General features: G+C 46.8%; 1 protein-coding gene across 11 annotated transcripts in view; it reads right to left on the bottom strand.

Annotated features, from left to right (window-relative positions):
* The window catches only part of LOC110557101 (protocadherin gamma-C4), a 188,042-nt gene that overhangs the window by 102,648 nt on the left and 63,256 nt on the right, over positions 1 to 22,138 (bottom strand). Inside the window, exon 1 of one of the 11 annotated variants that reach the window (XM_060377397.1) lies at positions 17,523 to 20,250. The exons of 7 other annotated variants lie outside the window; for them this stretch is intronic. In XM_060377397.1, coding sequence (XP_060233380.1) covers positions 17,523 to 19,898 — 2,376 coding nt within the window. In that variant the 5' untranslated portion in view covers positions 19,899 to 20,250. Of the gene's footprint in view, positions 1 to 1,458; positions 4,188 to 6,939; positions 9,535 to 11,919; positions 14,560 to 17,522; positions 20,251 to 22,138 lie in introns of those variants that run through there. 3 more of the 11 variants (XM_021651250.2, XM_021651254.2, XM_021651251.2) reach the window with 3 other exon arrangements.

Here is a 22,138-nt window from a genome sequence, read left to right on the forward strand (position 1 = left end):
ATTTGAAAATTCCTGTACTGCATTATTAAAAAAATAAGATCCTCAAAGCATATCTCCTATCAGCTTCAGGAAGACAGAGGGGCTTCTTTTGCTTCTTTTTTCAGATGCTGCAGATTGAACCTGGAGCTGTGCACAGCTCCTCTGTCCCTGAGCTGTACCTGTGGTACTGAAAGAATAGCTCAAAGAGATTAAAATGTCTATATATCATATTATATATCCATAATTTATCATAGTAGCAACATGTAGACACATTAAATTTATTATGTGCATAATTCTCTATGTCCATAGAAACACCAGCAGTCATCAATGTATCCATGCAACACAAATTTAGAATAGAAAATATTTTCTTAGACATAGACCAGTTTGTCCTGGAACTCACTGTGTAGACCAGGCTGGCCTTGAATTCACAGAGATCTGCCTGCCTCTGCCTCCCAAGTGCACTACCACACCAGGCCATAGAATAGAAATTTGCAAATTTCATTTCTTTCATTTTTTTCAGACATCTGTTACTTGAACATTGACATTATATTTAAAATCCAAGTTTTAAAATATTTTTCCTAGTAGCTAAAATCCAGGAAAATCTTTTTAGAATCTTCCCAAGCACGTCCTGAGAATAGTTTCTACCTTACATCCTATGTTCAGGTTCATTTCTACCCCCAGAGATTGGAGAGTTGAACTGGAGCCAAAATTTAAATTCCCCATATTTGAAAAATCTTTGATTCCCCACATTAGCAACCACTCTTGAGCAAGCATACACTTAAAAGAAGAGTGTCAGGCTATTTTTCATAACTTTAACCCATAACATTAGGGAACCCAAGCCTTTAATGCTACTACCATATGGAAGTTGCAATTTTCACCATTAAAATAAAAAAAAAAGCTTTGCTGGGTTTGGAAATGATAGCTGACGCTTGACTCATCCTCAATAAAGGTCTTTAAATACAAATAGTTTCTACAAACTTACAGTCTAAAAAACAATAGTTCATTGAGGTTCTTTCCTGTCACAGAAATGGAAGTGTGGAGGCAGAGACTGTGGGTTTTCAGTCATTTCTCTAAGAGAAGGGCACGTTTTAGTTCACCTCTACAAAAGGATCCCTCTAGAAACTGTTTTAGGAGCAAGAGCTGCAGTGAAGAGTGTTAGGAATAACGATCAATTAATGTTAAGGAATAACTCCAGCTGGAGAAATAGTAGAGGACCACTGTAACCAACCACACAACTCTACCCAAACAGCCCCGTCCATGCAGGATAATGTTAACTGCCCCGTCGGCACAAGTTCCATAAAAAGAAAGCAACAATCATATCAGTGACATCTGACCTACAAACATTTTAGATGTTGTGGGTGAAGATTAGCCTCAGTGAAAACTTGAGTCGTTACAAATACATAAACATCAACTTAGGTAAGACTTGAAGCAGAGAGCTAATTATCATGAATAATAAAGGGGGAACCTCCCCAAACTCACAGGGACCAAAGGAGTGTCATCAATAGGAAACCTGGGCTCCGCTGAGCTGCACAGAGGCTCGCTTTTCCCACAGCTCTCCTGGCTGATGAGCGTATCTGCGTAGTTGGGCTGGGGGAAGATGAGGTGGCTCTTCCCAGAGTCGGGTGTGAGGGAGAACTCTTGAGAATAGGTTTGTAGGAAAGTCTGAACCCCATGCACACCCACAATATGTGATGCTGGCACGCCAGTCAGTTCACTGGTGGCAGCCCGCAGCAGGTGCGAAGCATGCCAGCGCCTTAGCCTGAGCGCCAGCAGCGCAAGCACAAAGAGTAGGAAAACGCAGGAGACCACGGCAACTGCCACCACCAGGTAGAGAGTGATGTCAGAGTCAGGGTCTGCCGGAGTGTTGATACTGCCCAAGTCAGCCAGGATGTCGGGGATGCTGTCTGCCACAGCCACTGTGAGGGTGATGGTGGCAGAAAGAGGGGGCTCCCCGTGGTCCTGCACAGCGACCAGGAGGCTCTGCTTGAGAGCATCTCTGTCCAGCAGGGCCCGAGCCGTGCGCACTTCACCTGAACGTAGGCCCACGGTGAAGAGTCCTGGCTCGCTGGCCTTGAGCAGCCGGTAAGAGAGCCAAGCATTCTGTCCAGAGTCCCTGTCCACTGCCACAACCTTGGTCACTAGATATCCAGGCTCTGCTGAGCGGGGTGCCAGCTCCACACCAGTGGATCTGTCCGTCGGGAGGGAGGGGTACAGGATCTTGGGAGCGTTGTCATTCTGATCCAGTAGGAACACAGTCAGGGACACAGTGCTGCTGAGCGGTGGCTGTCCACTGTCACTTGCCTGCACCTGCATCTGCAGATCTCGAAACTGCTCATAGTCAAAGGATTGCAGAGCATAGAGCACACCAGTGTCGGAGTTAATGGAGACGTAGGAGGAGAGCGGGGCCCCCTGGAAGGTGTTTTCCACCAGAGAGTAGGTCACCTTAGCGTTCTCGCTGTCATCAGGGTCATGGGCAGTGACTGAGAAGATGGAAGTGCCTCTGGGGTTGTTTTCGGGGAGGTAGACTGAATACGAGGTTTGAGAGAAGGCGGGTGGATTGTCATTGATGTCAGCCACATACAGGGTGATGTGAATTTCTGCGGACATGGGTGGGCTTCCTCTGTCGGTTGCCGTCACTGTGATGTTATGCTCAGAAGCTTCCTCTCGATCAAGAATCTGGGCTGTCAACAGCCTGTAGTAATCATCTACCGAGTTTTCTAATTTAAAAGATGGGTTCTCCTGGATGGAACAGACAACTTGACCGTTCTTCCCCGAGTCTTGGTCATGAGCGTTGAAAAGAACGATTACTGTCCCTGGGGGCGCATCCTCCCTCACTGGGCTAAACAGAGATGTAATGGTCACTTCCGGCCGATTGTCATTTACGTCCTCTACCATAATTACCACTTTGGTACGCCCCGTCAGTCCCCCACCGTCTTCAGCCTGTATTTCCATCTCATACAATGAACATTCTTCATAGTCCAGATTCTTCGCTACTGTCATTTCTCCAGTGCTTTCATGAAGATGGAACAACAACGACTGTTTGTCATTAATTTTCCGGAATTTATATGTCACTTTCCCATTGGCACCCTCATCCGGGTCGCTAGCTCTCACCGCGAGCAGCAGGGTGCCCGGGGCCACATTCTCAAGGACTTTGACGCGGTAAACCGGTTGGTCGAAAACAGGGGCATTGTCGTTTGTGTCCAGCACGGTGACCCGGATGAGCGCTGTGCTGGAGCGGCGCGGGTCTCCGCCATCGGAGGCGGTGAGGACCAGCTGGTGAGTGGGCTCCTCCTCTCTGTCCAGGGAGCGCTCCAGCACCAGCTCTGGGTTTATGGTTCCGTCGTCTCCGGTTTGCAGGTGGAGGGAGAAGTGGCGATTGGGGCTGAGCTGGTAACTCTGGAGGGAGTTTGTGCCCATATCTGGGTCAACCGCTTCTGGAAGTGGATAGCGTGCCCCAGGGGCAGCGATTTCGCTGATTTTTACTACCAAATTTTCGGCCTCAAATTTCGGGGCATTGTCATTGATATCAATCACCTCTACTTCCACCCCATAAAGTTTCACTCTGTCTTCAACTAAGACTTTAAAGCTCAGGAGACAGGGCGCGCTCTGGGCGCACAGCTCCTCCCGGTCCACTCTGCCCGTGGTGACCAAACAGCCGCTCCGCGGGCTCAGAGAGAAAAGCTGGGTCTTACCTTTGGAGACGATGCGGACTCCGCGCTCCGCCAGCTCGCGGGGCTCCAGCCCCAGGTCCTTAGAGATATTTCCCACTACATAGCCCTTTTCTGTCTCTTCTGGCACGGAATAGCGGATCTGCTTGGCCCTGGCCTCCCACAGCACCCCGAGCAGCGCGAACAGAAGGACCAGTCTTCTGCAGGGCGGGCTTCTGGTCCGGGCAGCCATTGCTGCTTTTGCTCGGGGATTTTCTCAGAATGCTCTTTGTGATCGCTAACTCCTCAAGCTCTTCTCTTCTCCCCGCAACTGTCCGATTATTCTTCTTACCCAGGAGAAAACCAGAGTGTTCCAGGTTAAAAGGCTGAGTTTTGCTGCAGTCTGGGAGCCAGTTTGGAGGATGCGCCGGGCTTTGTGTAGTTGCTGACGTGAAAATCCGGACGGAGCGCTGAGATTTTTTTTTACAGTTGGTGAACAGCGGCGCTCAGAGTCTTCAAGTCGTTACTACACCATTGGAACATTACACACCCTCCTTCCCTCCGTCCCCTTTTCAACCTCCCTCTCCTTTCTCCCTCTCCCACCCTCTCCATCTTTTACTTCTTCTTTTTCTTTCTTTCTCCACCCCTTCCTCCCTCCTTTCCTCTTTTTGTCCTTTCAGAAAGTGTCTTACAGAAATGGAGTCACTCAGGCTGGTCTTGAAGGCTTGTACTCAAGCAACCCTCCTGCCTCGGCCACCAGAGCACTTGTTGCTCCTCTGAAATATTTGGTTATAGATGACTGATAAAGAAAACAGCACTCCCCTCTTATTGCGATCTTAGATTTTCTAAGCATTGTCTTGCATGCATACTTCAAAAGAAATGATCATTTGTGGATATCTGAGTTGTAAATGAAGTGAAATGATATTTCTGTATTAACTCTCCAAATAATTTTGGCTTAATGTTAACATAATTCACTTAAAATTTTGTTTTGTACACACACACTCTCTTCTAGGTATATAAACTTTTATAATTTAATTTTTATGGTGCTTGTTTTGCATATGTCTTTACAACTTTTAGAAGTAATTTTGATGAGTTATGTAACATTCATATTTCCTTTATATTTATATAATATGTCTTTATTTTTTAATTGTATTGATTCTTTTTTTTCTGGTAGGGCCTCAATATGTAGCCCTGGCTGGCCTAGAACTATTACATAGACCAGACTGGCCTCATACTCACAAGGATCCTCCTGTCTCTGCCTCCAGGGTGCTGGGGTTAAAGATGTACATCACTGAGCATGGCTCATAACTACACTGAGTAAGTATAGAGGTAGATTATCCAATTTGGAGACACAACATTTATTCCGTTTAACGATAAAGTTCATGGCTTCTTTAAAAGTTTTGTGTTTTATAAATAATTCTACTTGAACAACATTTATACAGTTTTTTTTAACCTATTAGTGTTAAAATCTCAACAGGATTAGGGTTTCGTGTGTGTGTGTGTGTGTGTGTGTTGTGGGGGATGGAATCTAGAATCTCACCAATTTAGGCAAGAGTTCTGGTACTGAGCTCCATCAACAACCTCATACAGTTTCAAGGGCTGGGATGCAGCTCAGCAGAAGAGAACTTCCCTAGCATGCATGATGCCATGAGCACAACCCCCAGGACAAAAGAAAAGTAAGGAATTATGCTATGTTAAAGTGGTCATACACTTCTTATTCTAAAGGTCATTTAAAATTTAAGTAATAGTTTATGGAGAAGAACACAAAATACAGAAGAAATGTTTACTACTAAGAAGCAAATGTTACCATTTGGTACATTTACATGTGGTACATGTAAAGAGGTTATCTGGTTGTAAAGATGCCACTTACTATATTTTACTGTCAAAGCCATAGGCAAAGACATAGCACAAAGTGGCAGTTTTGTGTGTAGCTTTTGCCTCAAAGAAGGAATAACTCAGAATTCCCCACTACAAGGATGGCTGGAAAACCTTTGTGGCTTCCAATTATAAGATGAATCCAGTGGTTTCCCTTCCCACTTCCTTCTTCAAAGAATATATGTCAAGAACTAGAGGAGAGGGCTGGAGAGATGGGCAGTAGTTAAGAGAACTGACTGGTCTTCCAGAGGATCAGGTTCAAGTCCCAACCCCCACATGAGGCTCATATCAATCTGTAACTCCAGTTCCAGAGGATCCATTGCTGGCCTCTGAGGGAACTGGGCATGCAAGTGGTGTCCAGACATGTATGTAAACAAAACACTAATGAATGTATGATAAAATTAAAAAAGAACAAGAAGAGAAGAAATGGGAATGACAGCATCTTCTTGTGTTCTCCCATCCCGTCCCCTTCTGTGCTGGGTGTTAAGCCCAGGGCCAGGAGCACAGCATGAGTGGAGCTCTACCATGGCCTCCCAGCTGTCTTTTGTACCCTTAAGGATTTCACAGTCCCCAAAACTGATAGGATTTAGTGAGCTGAGTCTGAGGGATTCCGCAAGTCTCTTTCATTCCACAAACACAGCAGTTTTCACATATTTTTAGGGGAATCAAAATGAATCTATTAGGCAAGTGTAAGAAGCTAACCACGAGGAATAAACACAAGAAAGGAAACCGTTAGTGAGGTCAATGAAGGAAAATATCGATGAGTAGTTTCATCCTTATTATTATTTTTTGAGACAGAGTTTCTCTGTCCTGGAACTCACTGTGTAGACCAGGCTGGTTTTGAACTCGGAGATCTGCCTGCCTCTGCCTACTGAGCGCTGGGATTAAAGGCGTGCACCACTATTGGTTGGCAAATTATTATGTGCTCTAAATGTTTGCCTATGTATAATAAAATTACATAGACTGGTGGCTCAGACGTGTAATCCAGCACCCAGAAGGCCGAGACAGGAGGATCTCCAGTGCTAGAGATCCTGCAATAACTTCCAGGTCAGCTTGAGATACATTGTGAATCATGAATCAAGGCCACCTACATACTACATAGAAAGACTGCCTCAAAAAAAGTGAAAATCAACAGGTAAATTTCAATCACTTTGAAAAAAAAAGTGCAGTTATTTTGTTGTGAAGCTAAAGGCACGCACTCTCAGTACTGTTTGGATATTTCACTACATTGTAAATCTGTCACCTTAAATTATTTTTTCTAGACCGTATATCATAATTTATCCAACTCCATTGAGGAAAGAAAATAAAACTTTCTGGGCCATTTTAACTTTTCGAAGAGAATTCACAAGAAAAGAAAACGTGCTGTATTGCCATGTAAATATAGATAATTGGGTAGTTCAGGAAGAGAGGAAGAAGCAAAGGTTTGAATCGAACTCACCGGTGTTAGAGGTTCCTGGTGGGAAGTTGGCTCACTGGAATCACAAAGTGGAAACAAGGCCCCGGATGACTCAGGGCAGAGAAGGCCCTGGCCTGCACTCAATGGCTCACTACACTTAAGGAAATCACACTCTGTCTTTCCGGCATGTACACCATACAGATTATAGGAATACGCCAAAGTGCCTTCGCTATAGTTGGGGGGAACCACAGGTCTAGACTCAGAACAAAATCCAGGCTGGAAGCAGCCCCACACAGAGGAGCTGGAGGAGTGTCGCAGTCGAAGCGCGATGGCTAGAATCACAGCCAGGAGGAAAAGCACAGAAACCAAGGCCAGGGCCACCACTAAGTAGAACTGCAGCTCGGCCTGCGGGTCCGGGGGCTGAGGGTCCTCTCTGAGGTCCGGCAGGGCCTCCTGCAGGCTGTCCGCGAACACTAGGAGCAGCGTGGCGGTGGCCGAGAGCGGAGGCTGTCCACCATCGCGCACCCCGACCAACAGGCGCTGCCTGGCCGCGTCCCTGTCGCCCAGCGCACGCGCCGTGCGCACCTCGCCGGTCCGCAGCCCCAGGCTGAAGAGCCCGGGGTCGCTGGCCTGCAGCACGTGGTACGACAGCCAGGCGTTGTGTCCCGAGTCCGCGTCCACCGCCACCACCTTGGTGACCAGGTACCCGGGCTCGGCGGCGCGCGGCACCATGTCGAAGAGCGCGGAGCCGTCGGGCTCGAGCGCGGGGTAGAGCACGCGCGGCGCGTTGTCGTTGCGGTCGCCCACCAGCACGCGCACGCTCACGTTGGCGCTGAGCGCGGGCGAGCCCTGGTCGCGCGCCTGCAGGGTCAGCTGGAAGGAGCGCAGCTGCTCGTGGTCGAAGGCGCGCTGCGCGAGCACCACCCCGCTCTGCGCGTTCACGCTCACGAAGGACCACAGCGATTCGGGCTCCAGGTCGCTGGCCAGGATGGAGTAGGAGACGAGGCCGTTGGGCCCCAAGTCCGGGTCGGAGGCGCTGACCTGAGCGATGGAGGCTCCGGGCGGGTTGTTCTCAGCCACGTGGACCACGTAGGAGGCCTGGTGGAAAACCGGCGCGTTGTCGTTGACGTCTCCAATGTGTAGGGTGACTTTTGTGCTGGAAGAGAGAGGCGGCTTGCCCCTGTCCGTGGCGGTGATGGTGACGTTGTACTCTGGGGTCAGCTCTCGGTCTAAGGTTCCGTCTGTTACCAATTTATACGAGTTTTTGGAAGAAGAGATAATTTTAAAGGGCACTTCGCCGTCCAGTTGACAGTTAACCTCCCCGTTTTCCCCAGAATCTCCGTCGTGTATTTTGATCAAAGCAACCAGTGTTCCTGGCGCTGTGTTTTCTAGGATGGTTTCCAGTAGAGAACGGACTGTGACTTCTGGTCTGTTGTCGTTTTCATCCTGAACGTTAATTTCAACTGTACATTGCGCAGCCAGGCCTCCGCCGTCCCGCGCTTCCACCACTATAGAATATCCTTTGATTTCTTCGAAATCCAGTGGCCTTTGTGTTGTAATTTCCCCACTCCTTGAGTCTAGACCGAACACTTGCCCAGCTCTGTAGAAGGAATAAGTGATCTCCGAATTCACGCCCTCATCCTTGTCGGTGGCTGTCACTTGCAGCACGGTTGTGCCTGGGGGCACGTTCTCCGGAAGGCGGACTCTGTACACCTCCTGATTGAACACAGGAGGGTTGTCATTGGCATCAGTGACTTGGACCCGAAGCTCAGTGGTGCCACTTAGAGGAGGATTCCCGCCGTCCAAGGCAGTCAGGACTAATCGGTAGTGATTCTGTTGCTCACGGTCTAAAGTTTTCTCCAATACCAGTTCCGGGTACTTACTACCATCTTGCTTTTCCTTATTCGCCAGTGAGAAGCTAGGGCTAAGGGAGAGTTTATAATTCTGCAGCGAGTTCAAGGCAACATCTGCATCTTCCGCTGTCTCTAATATAAATCGGGTGCCCGCTTGTGTGGACTCACTTATCTGCAGCTCCAAGGACGAGTGCGCGAATTTTGGCGTGTGGTCATTGATGTCCTCCAGCTCCACGCTCACGTGATAAAAGTTCAATGGGTTTTCAGCAACAGCCTCAAACTCCAGAGCACACACCGGCTTCTTCCCGCATAGCTGCTCCCTGTCCAGCCTGCTGCTCACTAGCAACTCCCCGCTCTCTGCGCTCACTCTGAAGTAAGGCTTCTCGGAGCTGACGCGTAGCTTTCGCGTCGGCAACTCCTGGACCCTGAAGCCCAGGTCCGTGGCTAGGTTCCCCACCACCGAGCCGGTGGGCATTTCCTCTGGGATCTTGTAGCGGATCTGCTCAGAGAGCGCCGGGCAGAACAAAGGCAGCAGGAAGGGAAGGAGCATTGGCCGGCTCTGCCCCCGGCGCCTCTCGGCCGCGCCCTCCCTCATCCTTCTTGCTCCTCGCTGCTTGCTCACCAGCCTGGAGACTCCGGGTTACGGGGAAGCTCCGTGCTGCGTGTAGTCCGGCTCCTAATGGACTTTGCTAGCAGTGCTAGTCCACGAAACGATTCTTCTTTTGCTTGGAAAGAAGCGGTGTAAGGGAGAAGGCTGAGAAAGGGAGCCTTGGAAAGCGCTCTGCGACTGCGCGGAAGAGGGCCTTCTGACTCTTCAGTCTGGCCAACAGCGGCGCCCAGAGTCCACATTGGGAAACTGCAGCCTCTGCTGTTTGGATTTTTTTCCCCCCTCACTCAACTAAAAATGCAGTAATTCTGCCTAATTAAATAAGTCATATTTTAATGTTCACAAACTTAGCAACAGATTTTAAATACATCTTTCATATATACTTTTTATTTTTTCAAGATGTTTGAAATACCACTTTGAATTTTTATGCAAACCTACATATAGTGATCCATTCTTTGGTCACCATGTGTGCACTGAACTTTTACATAAAGAAAAGTGTTATCCTTTTGAGTGAGAACTTAATAACTAACATGCCATTAATCTTGCTCCCAGAGTCTATTAGATTAGTAAGTTCACAGATTCATCTTTGTTGGCTATGGATGTTGAAACTGCTTGTACTTATTTTTTTTTTCTATAATTCTTCCATATCTCTAGGTAACCTATGCTGTTTCATACTGTTTGGAAACATCAGTACTGTTGTAAATTATTATTATTATTTTTTCTGTGGTTGGGAAGATCTGTGCCATTCTTCAGACGTCCTTTCTTCCGGGTAAAGTTGCCACTCTTTTTATAAAAATCAAGAGAATTTTTATTACCTCTTTAGGAGACACTCATTTGAAAAGGTTATCTCAGTGATGTTATCTAGACATAATACGCCCTGCTAAGTCCATCCTTTGCTTATTTTCAAGTTATGTAGTCTCTGTCTTACACTTTATACTACATTACTTCATTCTTAAAAATTACTGGGGAAGTTATTAGCTATGTACATGCCAAATAGACCACATTATTTCTTCACCTGTGCAGTACACTTTGGAAATGCAGAAATGAAACTCATAGTAAGCCCATTACATAAAGTTACTGGATATAGTGACACTTGGTCTAACTTTATACTCTACTGATTAATTTGTTTTAGAAGTGCTGGAAATCAAACCAGGGCTCCACACATACCAGGCAAGAGACAACTTTCCTTACCCCCAGACAGAATGACAAAGTGCCAATGATATGGTTGACAACTTTCCTTACCCCCAGACAAAGTGCCAATGATATGGTTGTCGCCTCAAATACTGTGCACCGAGAAGCTACAGAAAGTAGGAAGTTAATTTCTACTCCCATGTGTCAGCAGCATAGGATGGAACACTGCACAGTCCTTGGAAAATATCCTTTGCCACAATCATGAAATACTTATCTTAGCTCCCATTTTTGACTGGTGATAAATTAGAAATTAGCTTTATTCAAACACTATGAGAAGAAATTCAGATAATGTAAATAGTTCAATATAAGTATTTTTTCCTGGAATTGGTTAAGTTATTTGGAATTTGTTTATCATTCATGAGCTTTCACCATGGTTAATCTTCTGAAATGGAGTCTCACTTATTTTATGAAAGTTTATTTCAGTATATATTTTGTTGCTTTTCTTTTGGAGGGGAGATTAATTACTAAACGAGGCTTTAGATGAGATATTTCCATTGCTACAGACCTGGAGAAGGATGATCTTTCACATATACACTCAACATTCATGCAACAGTTTCACGTCCCCCCAAGAATCGTATTTTGCAGTGTACTTGTGGTTTGAAGTATAATGAGCAGTAATAAAGTTTGGTGAATGCTGAAGCAGAATCAGGCCTCAAAAGATGTTTAAAGTCAACATTTGATAACTACTAAGGTAATTACTAAGGATTTGGAAGTCTCAACTACTTTTGTGTAGTCCTAACCCAGACTATCCATGTGTGCAAGGAGAAAATGTATTGTGTGTGGTAATTAGTTCCCAACTAAATGCGTGGTGAAGACAATGGGATGGTTTAAAGGTTGGATAATGTCTTGTCTAAGCCTTTTCTTTTTTTAAAGATTTATTTATTTATTTATTTATTTATTTATTTATTTATTTATACAGTATTCTGCCTGTATGTACACCTGCATTCCAGAAGAGGGCACCAGATCTCATTATAGATGGTTATAAGCCACCATGTGGTTGCTGGGAATTGAACTCAGGACCTTTGGAAGAACAGTCATTGCTCTTAATCTCTGAGCCATCTCTCCAGCCCCATGACTAAGCTTTTCCCATCAGCCTTCTTTGGAACGTTTTGAGACAGAGTCTCACATAGCTCAGATTATGTGGTGCTGGGGATCAAACTCAGGATTTGTGTGAACCAGGCAAGCGCTCTAATAACTAACCTATGTTCCAAAAGTCATAGACTGTTACTTAGTGTCCAACCCCTTTGAAAACAAACTAAGTAACAATCTATGACTTTTATATGTTCAGTTTTACATTTCCATCACTTAAATGTACACAGAATTTTTGGCATATCTCAAAATTCCTATGAGAAGTCAGAGAACCGAACTTACCGGAGCGCAAGCATCTTCGTTTTTACTCTCGTGGAAATCTATGGATGTTAATAAAGAATCGTTTTTCTCACAGCTTTCTTGGTTAATGAGCATGTCTGCATAGTTAGGCTGAGGAAAGATGATGTGGCTTGTCTGGGAGCCTGAAGTGAGTGAGACTTCATGAGAATAGGTTTGTAGAAAAGCTTGTACCCCGTCGATGCCCACAAAATGTGACGGAGGTGCAGGAGTCAGTCCACCTCTGGCGCCCTGGATCTGGCGAGACTTCTGCCAGCGCTGAAGTCTGAGTGCTAGGAGGACAATGACAAAGACAAGGAAGACACAGGAGACCACAGCCACTGCCACCACCAGGTGGAGTGTGAGATCAGAATCCTCCGGTGCCTCAGGGGTCCTGATGCTGCTCAAGTCAGCCAACACTTCAGGGATGCTGTTAGCCACCGCCACAGTGAGAGTTACAGTGGCAGAGAGAGGGGGCTGGCCGTGGTCCTGCACGGCCATCACCAGGTTCTGCTTGAGGGCATCTCTGTCCAGCAGGGCCCGTGCAGTGCGCACCTCGCCCGTGTGAAGCCCTACAGAGAAAAGCCCAGGTTCAGTGGCCTTGAGAAGGCGGTAGGAGAGCCAGGCGTTCTGTCCTGAGTCTTTGTCCACCGCCACCACCTTGGTCACCAGGTATCCAGGCTCTGCAGAGCGGGGAGCCAGCTCCACACCAGTGGAACCATCCGTGGGGAAGCCAGGGTATAGAATCTCGGGTGCGTTGTCATTTTGATCCAACACAAACAAGCTCAGTGACACATTGCTGCTGAGCGGTGGGCTTCCGCTGTCGCTGGCAATAACCAATAATTGCAAGTCTTGCATCTTCTCAAAGTCAAAAGATTGCAGTGCGTACAGGACACCAGTGTCTGAGTTGATGGAGATGTAAGAGGACAAAGGCATTCCCTGTACGGTGTCCTCAGACATAGAGTAGGTGACCTGGGCATTTTCCTGGCTGTCAGGGTCGTGTGCAGTCAATGAGAAGATGGACGCACCTCTCAGGTTGTTCTCTGGGATGTAGGCTGTGTAGGAGGTATGAGGAAATTGAGGAGCATTGTCGTTAGTGTCTGCCACAATCAGGGCAATATGAGTTTCAGTAGACAGAGGTGGGGCTCCTAGATCTGAGGCCATCACTGTGATATTGTAGAGAGAGACCTTTTCTCGGTCCAAGTACTTCCATGTCACCAATCTATAATAATTATCTATTGACTTTTCTAATTTAAAAGGTAAGTTATCATGTGTGTAACAGACAACTTGGCCGTTCTTTCCAGAGTCTCGGTCATGCACATTCAAGAAGGCAATTACTGTACCAGGAGGAGAACTTTCCAATACTGGGTTAAACAAAGATGTAATGGTCACTTCTGGCCGATTGTCATTTATGTCTTCTACCATAATTACCACTTTGCTTCTCCCCAGAAGCGCCCCTACATCTTCAGCCTGTATTTCTATCTCATACAATGAACATTCTTCATAGTCCAGATTCTTCGCTACTGTCATTTCTCCAGTGCTTTCATGAAGATGGAATAACAGGGATTGTTTGTCATTAATTTTCTGGAATTTATATGTCACTTTCCCATTGGCACCCTCATCCGGGTCGCTAGCTCTCACCGCGAGCAGCAGGGTGCCAGGGGCCACGTTCTCAAGGACTTTCACGCGGTAAACTGGATGGTCAAAAACAGGGGCATTGTCGTTTGTGTCCAGCACGGTGACCCGGATGAGCACTGTGCTGGAGCGGCGCGGGTCTCCACCATCCGAGGCGGTGAGGACCAGCTGGTGAGTGGGCTCCTCCTCTCTGTCCAGGGTGCTCACTAGCACCAGCTCTGGGTTTATAGCTCCGCTGTCTCCCCTCTGCATGTCCAGAGAGAAGTGGCGATTGGGGCTGAGCTGGTAACTCTGGAGGGAGTTTGTGCCCACATCTGGATCAACCGCTTTTGGAAGTGGATAGCGTGCCCCAGGGGATGCGATTTCATTAATTTTCACTTCCAGATCTTCAACATGGAACTTCGGATTATTATCGTTAATATCAGTTATTTCGATTTCTACCCCAAAGAGTTTTCCTTTCTCCTCAACTAAGATGTTAATATTTACAAGACAGGGCGCGCTCTGGGCGCACAGCTCCTCCCGGTCTATCCTGCCTGCGGTGACCAAGCTGCCGCTCCGCGGGCTCAGCGAGAAAAGCTGTGACCTACCTCTGGAGACGATGCGGACCCCGCGCTCCGCCAGCTCGCGGGGCTCCAGCCCCAGGTCCTTGGAGATGTTGCCCACGAAGGAGCCTTTGTCTGTCTCTTCTGGCACCGAGTAGCGAATCTGTCCTACCCCGATCTCGCACAGCGTCCCCATCAGCGTACACAACAGGACCAGCCGGCCGCGCCAGTGTTGATTCTTGGAAGCCGCCATTGTTCATTTGCAAAAGAATCCTCTCAGTCTTCCCCGGGCATAGGTGGCTGGTTTACCTTGGCTTGTGGTGATGGTGATAACAATCGTACGGAAAGCTGGAGAGCCACAACTTCAGGGACAGAATTTCACCGCAGCGTCTCAGCTGGACTCCGGAATTTGCTAGTCTGATTTTCGAGTGCTGAGAATTAGATGGCTTTCCGGGTGCTTCTCTCTCCCAGAAGGTGAACAGCGGCGCTTACAGTCCTAAATTGTTACTGCACTTAGATGCAGTTATTTAAGCCTTGCAAATTAACCATTTTTCACTACTTCAAATTTGTTCCTAAATACATATTTTAGAAGAAATCGCAGATGTGTGTGGGATAAAGTGGGGCTCTATTAATTACCAGGCCGGAAGGCTAGCGTTCCATTGAATGGCTGCTCTACACTCACCCCTCCAAAAGCAAACAGCGCAGTTTTACTTCCCATTGCCTTGTGTGGATGGTTTCAACATATGCGCCTGAATTAAAAGTTCTAGCTGCTGCTGGAAATTAATCACTTTTAGAGTAAACGAGATCCATTGGAGACGGCTGTTTGGAGGTTTGTTTCGTCTGGTTTAAGCTAATCGTCGTAGAGGCTTTCCACAGAACTGGTGCTTTCAGGTTTTCTTTCTAAATGCTATTTTAACTACACACAAGTAAGTTTTTAGATCAACATTGTGAAATTTGATGAGAACGAATATATTTACAGTTTAATTTTTTTTTTAAATCAGAGATTATACTGGCCTGTTATTTTGTTTAGATCACTGATTTTTTTTTCCTAGTTGAAAAATACTTGGAAGGAACTGATGAAGACACAATTAAAAGCAAAACTCTACCCCTGTCTTTCACAAAAAAATGATAAAATAGTTTTTTTATTTTTTATTTTTTGAGACAGGGGCTCACTATGTAGCCATGGCTGCCCCAGAACTCACTATGTAGACTAGGCTGGCCTTGAACTCACAGAGATCCACTTGCTTCTCAGCGCTGGATTAAAAGCCTGCACCACCAAGCCTGACGAGAATTACATTTTAAGCCAGATTTGAGGGAGACACACACACACACACACACACACACACACACACACACTGTGAGGAATATAATAATTGTAAGAAGCCAAACATGAGTTCTAGCCTTGGAAGCCATATAAAAAGTGGAAGAAAAGAACCAAATCTACAAAGTTGTCCTCTGACCTGCTCGTCTACCCACACCTTGTTTACACACAGGCAATACTAGTAATACTTTCTCTCTCTTTTTTTTGAGACAGGGTTTCTCTTTGTAGCCCTGGCTGTCCTGGGACTTTTTCTGTAGAGCAGGCTGGCCTCAAACTCAAGAGATCCACCTGCCTTTGGCTCCTGAGTGCTGAAATTATAGTCATGCATCACCACTGTTCGGCTACCAGCAATAATTTAAAAAATTATATGTTGGAGTGTGCCAGGGAAGAGGAGAGGGAAGGCATAGCTGATCTCTTCTTCAACAGAGGAGCCTATTGAATGAGCTTCAGTACAAATAAACTCTCAAAGACTTATGCTCCAAGTAGTAAAACTCTGCTTTTGGTTATGAAGGGTCTGTTTAGGAAGGGTCTCATGTATCCCAGGCTGGCCTTGCTTCCATCACCCAAATGCTGGTACTATACACATGCATTATAGAGCCTTTTGATCATCAGATGGATAATAAACATTCTGCTAAGTAACTGATCACACATAACATATTGCATAAAATTACAAGCAGTCATGGACATAGAGCTGAGCTTGAGAGAGCTTATTTTGGGAGACTTTAGGGGAAAAGGAAACAATCATTGAAGCAAAACAACAGATTATGGACACTCTAACAGTAAAATCAGCAGAAAATATCAGTTTTAAAGTTTTTTTTTGATTTAAAGATTATTTCAATGATATTTTTTTAATAGACAGAGTTTCTCTGTGTAGCCCTGGCTGTTCTGGAACTCTCAGGGAGAGTTCAGGGAGCACTTAGTGTGGCCACAGCTCAGGCCCAAATATCTGGCGATCGCAGCCCCAATGTGGGGCATCTCCCTAGGTCTGAGGCTGATTCCCCGTGTCCCAGGGTGGCGGTGATGACAGCAGGTGCCATCACCCAAAGCCAGCAGTACAGGAGACAGGAGGAGCCAGGTGAATAGGATAGGATGGTCTGAAGACACTATAGGTCCCTCAAAGGATGTAGGTGCCTCAGGTGTGGTGGCTCTTCCTCTAGGAGGTGACAGGGCTAACATCTCCTGCAGAACAAGCAAATCCTACCAATGAGGGCTGCCATTGCCTTCCCAGAGCTGTGAGGGGTCAGTTGCCAGCCACTTATCTCCTGCCACAGTCAATAGCCTTCCACGCCCCTACTAGGTTTAAACTGCAAACTCTTGTGCAAATTTTCAGGGACACATGAACACCAGGTTTTTGTGTCATGATGGTAAAAAAGACATTTGTAGACCGGGCTGGCCCCAAACTCAGTGATCCACTTGCCTCTGCATCCAGAGTGCTGGGATTAAAGATTCGAGCCACATCGCCCGCTCAATGGTTGTTTTCATATCTATAGTATGTCCAAGCTACAACATGTATTCACCTTATTAAGAAACAGGAAGAGAGTTCATGGAGAAATCTCACTGAATTTTAAGGAGAGCCAGCACTGTGTAAATTTTCATTCTGTAGGTAAGAGCACTCACTGAACATTTGAGGTGGGCAAGTCACAAAAAAAAAGTGTTCCTATTTTACCTGTTTTGGAAGAATTGCATGGTCACGGTTCAGAACTATTTATTTATTAAATGTGTGTGAGTGTTTTGTCTGCCTTGTCTGTGCACTGTGCGTGTCTGATGCCTTCGGAGGCCAGAAGAGGGCATCAGATCCCTTGGAACAGGAGGTACAGGCAATTGTATGCTGCTGTGTGGGTGCTGTGAATCCTGGGTTTTCTGGAAGAACAGCTAGTGCTCTTAACTGCTGAGTCTTTCTCCAGCCCCTAGGAATGAGCACTTTTTAAACCATTAAAACGTCAGTGTGGTCTTAAGAACATCAGCCTACTAGGCAGGTGCTCAGCCACAGCCACTCCGCTAACTTTTCCTTGTAATTTTCTTAAGAACTGGTTCCATCTGAAAAGTATGTATTTCCTGAGAATATGAAGAACTGAGCAGAAAGGAGTACATTACGCTTGCAGGACACTCACCTGATGGGAGGTTGACTCACTGGAACTACAGAATGGAAACAAGGCCCCCGCTGAATCTCCAAAAAGCATATCTTGTCCTGATTTCAACTGATCATTACATGTTAGAGAGTTGAACTCTGCCTTCCCCGTGGGTGCAGCGCACAGGTTGTAGGAATACGGTAAAGTCCCGTCACTGTAGTTGGGGGGAACCACAACCTCTGACTGGAAGCAGCCCCACACCTTGCTGCTGGAGCGCCGCAGTCTAAGTGCTATGGCTAGAACCACAGCCAGGAGGAAAAGCACAGAAATTAGGGCCAAGGCCACAACCAAATAGAACTGCAGCTCAGCTTGAGGGTCCGGGGGCGAAGGGTCCTCTCTGAGGTCCGGCAGGGCCTCCTGCAGGCTGTCCGCGAAGATCAGGTGCAGCGTGGCAGTGGCCGACAGTGGCGGCTGTCCACCATCGCGCACCCCGACCAACAGGCGCTGCCTGGCCGCGTCCCTGTCGCCCAGCGCACGCGCCGTGCGCACCTCGCCGGTCCGCAGCCCCAGGCTGAAGAGCCCGGGGTCGCTGGCCTGCAGCACGTGGTACGACAGCCAGGCGTTGTGTCCCGAGTCCGCGTCCACCGCCACCACCTTGGTGACCAGGTACCCGGGCTCGGCGGCGCGCGGCACCATGTCGAAGAGCGCGGAGCCGTCGGGCTCGAGCGCGGGGTAGAGCACGCGCGGCGCGTTGTCGTTGCGGTCGCCCACCAGCACGCGCACGCTCACGTTGGCGCTGAGCGCGGGCGAGCCCTGGTCGCGCGCCTGCAGGGTCAGCTGGAAGGAGCGCAGCTGCTCGTGGTCGAAGGCGCGCTGCGCGAGCACCACCCCGCTCTGCGCGTTCACGCTCACGAAGGACCACAGCGATTCGGGCTCCAGGTCGCTGGCCAGGATGGAGTAGGAGACGAGGCCGTTGGGCCCTAAGTCCGGGTCGGAGGCGCTGACCTGAGCGATGGAGGCTCCGGGCGGGTTGTTCTCAGCCACGTGGACCACGTAGGAAAGTTTTGTGAAAACTGGAGCGTTGTCGTTGACGTCTCCGACACGCAAGGTGAAGCTTTTGCTGGAGGAGAGGGGCGGGTCACCCTTGTCGGTGGCTGTGATGGTGACGTTGTATTCTGGGTTCTGCTCGCGGTCTAGAACTCCGTCCGTCACTAATTTGTACGTGTTTCTTGAAGACGTGAGTATTTTAAATGGAGCACCACCTTCTAATTTACAGATAACTTCTCCATTGCGTCCAGAATCTCTGTCGCGGGTTTTAAGCAGAGCGACGTAAGTTCCTGGCTCAGCATCCTCCATGACGAGGTCAGGCAGGGACTGGAATAGCACTTCAGGGACATTGTCGTTGTCATCCAGGATTTCTATCTCCACCGTGCATTGCGCAATCATCCCGCCACCATCCCTTGCTTCCACAATAAGGGAATATACTTTGACTTCTTCGAAATCTAAGGCATGCAGAGTAGTAATTTCCCCGGTACTAGAATCCAGGTGAAACTGGGTGACCTGGCCAGCTTCGCTGAAAGAGAACGCGATCTCGGAATTGACACCCTCGTCCTGGTCTGTGGCCGCGACCCAAAGCACGGTGGTTCCTGGGCGCGCGTTTTCCGGAAGGCTCGCCCTGTATACGTCTTGGCTGAACACTGGAGGGTTGTCATTGGCATCCGTCACCAGCACCTGTATTTGCGCAGTGCTGTTGAGGGGCGGGTGCCCAAAGTCCAAAGCAGTCAGGGTCAGGTGGTAGGATTTCTGCTTTTCCCGGTCTAGAGGTGTCTTCAACACCATTTCAGGGTACTTACTGCCGTCTGACTTCTCTTTACTCCCCAGCGAGAAATGGTCATTGGGACTAAGCTGGTAATTCTGCAGAGCGTTGGTTCCAATATCTGCATCGTGGGCGGATCCTAAAATAAATCTTGCCCCTGGTTTTGTGGACTCACTTATTTGCAATTCAAAGGACGCGTGCGCGAATTTTGGCGTGTGGTCATTGATATCCTCCAGCTCCACGCTCACGTGATAAAAGTTCAATGGGTTTTCAGCAACAGCCTCAAACTCCAGAGCACACACCGGCTTCTTCCCGCATAGCTGCTCCCTGTCCAGCCTGCTGCTCACTAGCAACTCCCCGCTCTCTGCGCTCACTCTGAAGTAAGGCTTCTCGGAGCTGACGCGTAGCTTTCGCGTCGGCAACTCCTGGACCCTGAAGCCCAGGTCCGTGGCTAGGTTCCCCACCACCGAGCCGGTGGGCATTTCCTCTGGGATCTTGTAGCGGATCTGCTCAGAGAGCGCCGGGCAGAACAAAGGCAGCAGGAAGGGAAGGAGCATTGGCCGGCTCTGCCCCCGGCGCCTCTCGGCCGTGCCCTCCCTCATCCTTCTTGCTCCCCGCTGCTTGCTCACCAGCCTGGAGACTCCGGGTTACGAGGAAGCTCCGTGCTGCGTGTATTCCGGCTCCTAATGGACTTTGCTAGCAGTGCTAGTCCATGAAACGATTCTTCTTTTCCTTGGGGCAAAGAAGGCTGAGAAAGGGTGTCACGGAAAGCGCTCTGCGGCTGCGCGAGAAGAGGTGCTCAGGTTCTCCAGCCTGGCCAATAGCGGCGCCCAGAGTCCACAGTAGGAAACTGCAGCCTCTGCTGTTCCAGAGTTTTATTCCGTTATTTCCATGTCTTTAATAACGTTCAAAATATATTGTCAGAAACGTTTTTTTAAATCACAAGTTTAGGATTGTGTATCTAAAGGCATAGTATCTGTTGACACAAACATGCCTTAATCTTTAATACACTAGTGAGCCAAACATGACTGTAATTCAGTCTTGGCCTAAGTAATATCAGGGAGCAATAACATTGCATATTTATTCAGCATCAATACAGTGGGATAATTTTCATTCTTTCTTATTCCTAATGTTTTATCTTTTTCTAGGTACATCCAGTCTGATATACTTCATACTTTATTTTCTAACAGTGTCAATAATGTTGAAATATGTCCTTCTTTCTTCTTCCTTCTCTTCTTCTTCCTTTTCTTCTTTCTGTCGCTTTCTTCTTTTTCTTTCTTCTTTCTTTCTTTCTTCTTTTGAGATAGGGTCTATCTACATAGCCTGGCTGTCCTAGAAGTGTGTAGAACGGGCTGGCCTTGAATCACAGAGATCCACCTGCCTCTTACTCCCATGAGCTGGTATTAAAGCTGTGTACTACCATGCCTGGATGAAATGTGGTTTGTTGAAGGTGCGATTCATACTCATCATCCAATTCATTTTATTTTAAATTTGAATAATTCCTTTACAGTAGTATTATATGATTCTCACTTCCACTATCTCAAGGAAAGAAATAATGCAGGCTGAAGAGTTAGGTCACCCCCTTCCCATTACAGTTATTCTCACTATAAACTATAACATCGATATTAAAATTACCAAGGGAATAATATTTTACCTTGTGAACTTTAGTCTCCCGAGTGTTGTTGCAATAACAAGCAAAACCATCACACCTACCTTGGAAACTTCATATTATTTGACATATATTGTCCATTTTGATTAATTAATTTTAGTGTAGTGTTTTATACCATGTCTGCTTTAAAAATATATATCTCAGTGATACTTGATACATTTCATTCTTTTGTACAAAGTGTGTGTGAGTGTGTGTAGACCAGAGTAAATATCAGGCACTGTTCCTCAAGAGCTAGCCACCTTTTTTTTTTTTTTTTCTTGAGTCAGAGTCTCTCACTGAGACTTTGAGTTTCACTAGGCTGGCCAGACTAATCCCAGAGATCTGCCTGTCTCCCCAGCACAGGGATTAAAAATGTACTACCATACATTTTTCTCATGAGTATTGAGAATTGAACTCAGGTTTTCATGCTTGTGCAGGAAGCATTTTATTGAGTAAAGTATCTGTCCAGCTAGTCACATTTCATCCTCAAAGCATCTGTCTAATGTTCTATGAGCAACCCAACTGTAGCAGATGCCTATGTTTACATAGCTGAGCAACTAATCCTTCTTTTAAAGGCTACTAAATTGAGTTACATGGAGACAGAAGCAAAGCAGAGAAAGGTTCCAGATTGAAAAGATCATCAAGTCTCTTTTATAGATTTGAATTCTAAGGACAACCCTGGGAAGGTGGCTAAGGAATGCTCTACTCCTAACAAAGAGAAAGACTGAACAGTTTATTTTCATTTAGATAATATTTGAATTGAAAAAAGAAGTGGAAAGTAGGTAGGCAGCAGAAAATTGTGTTACCCTATTTATTCTCATTCTTGTCTGCACGGTTTAATTAAAAGGTATCACAACCCACGTACTTCTTACTAAAGTACAGCCACTGTAATAAAATGGCAAACTTTTCTACACCATTTTATTGTTTTTAAATTTTTCTAGTTCTTGTTTTTTAAAATAATACACAGCTCATGAAAAATATAATTTTTGTGAAAAAAAAAAAAGATTTGCACAGCCATATCCACCGGAAACAGTGAGTGTTAATGAAGCCAGAACAGCTTTTGACATAGTTGCAGCTAAGCTGAGCCAAATGCTGCAATTGCCGTCATTCTATTTCTCACTTTTGGATTTTGGTCTCTCTGTGTTGCATTCTTGCATTATGATTCATTTTATGTCCTTTCCTGAGAAAACTATA

This window comes from Meriones unguiculatus, chromosome 2 (assembly GCF_030254825.1).
Source record: "Meriones unguiculatus strain TT.TT164.6M chromosome 2, Bangor_MerUng_6.1, whole genome shotgun sequence".
NCBI classification, from domain to species: Eukaryota; Metazoa; Chordata; class Mammalia; order Rodentia; family Muridae; genus Meriones; species Meriones unguiculatus.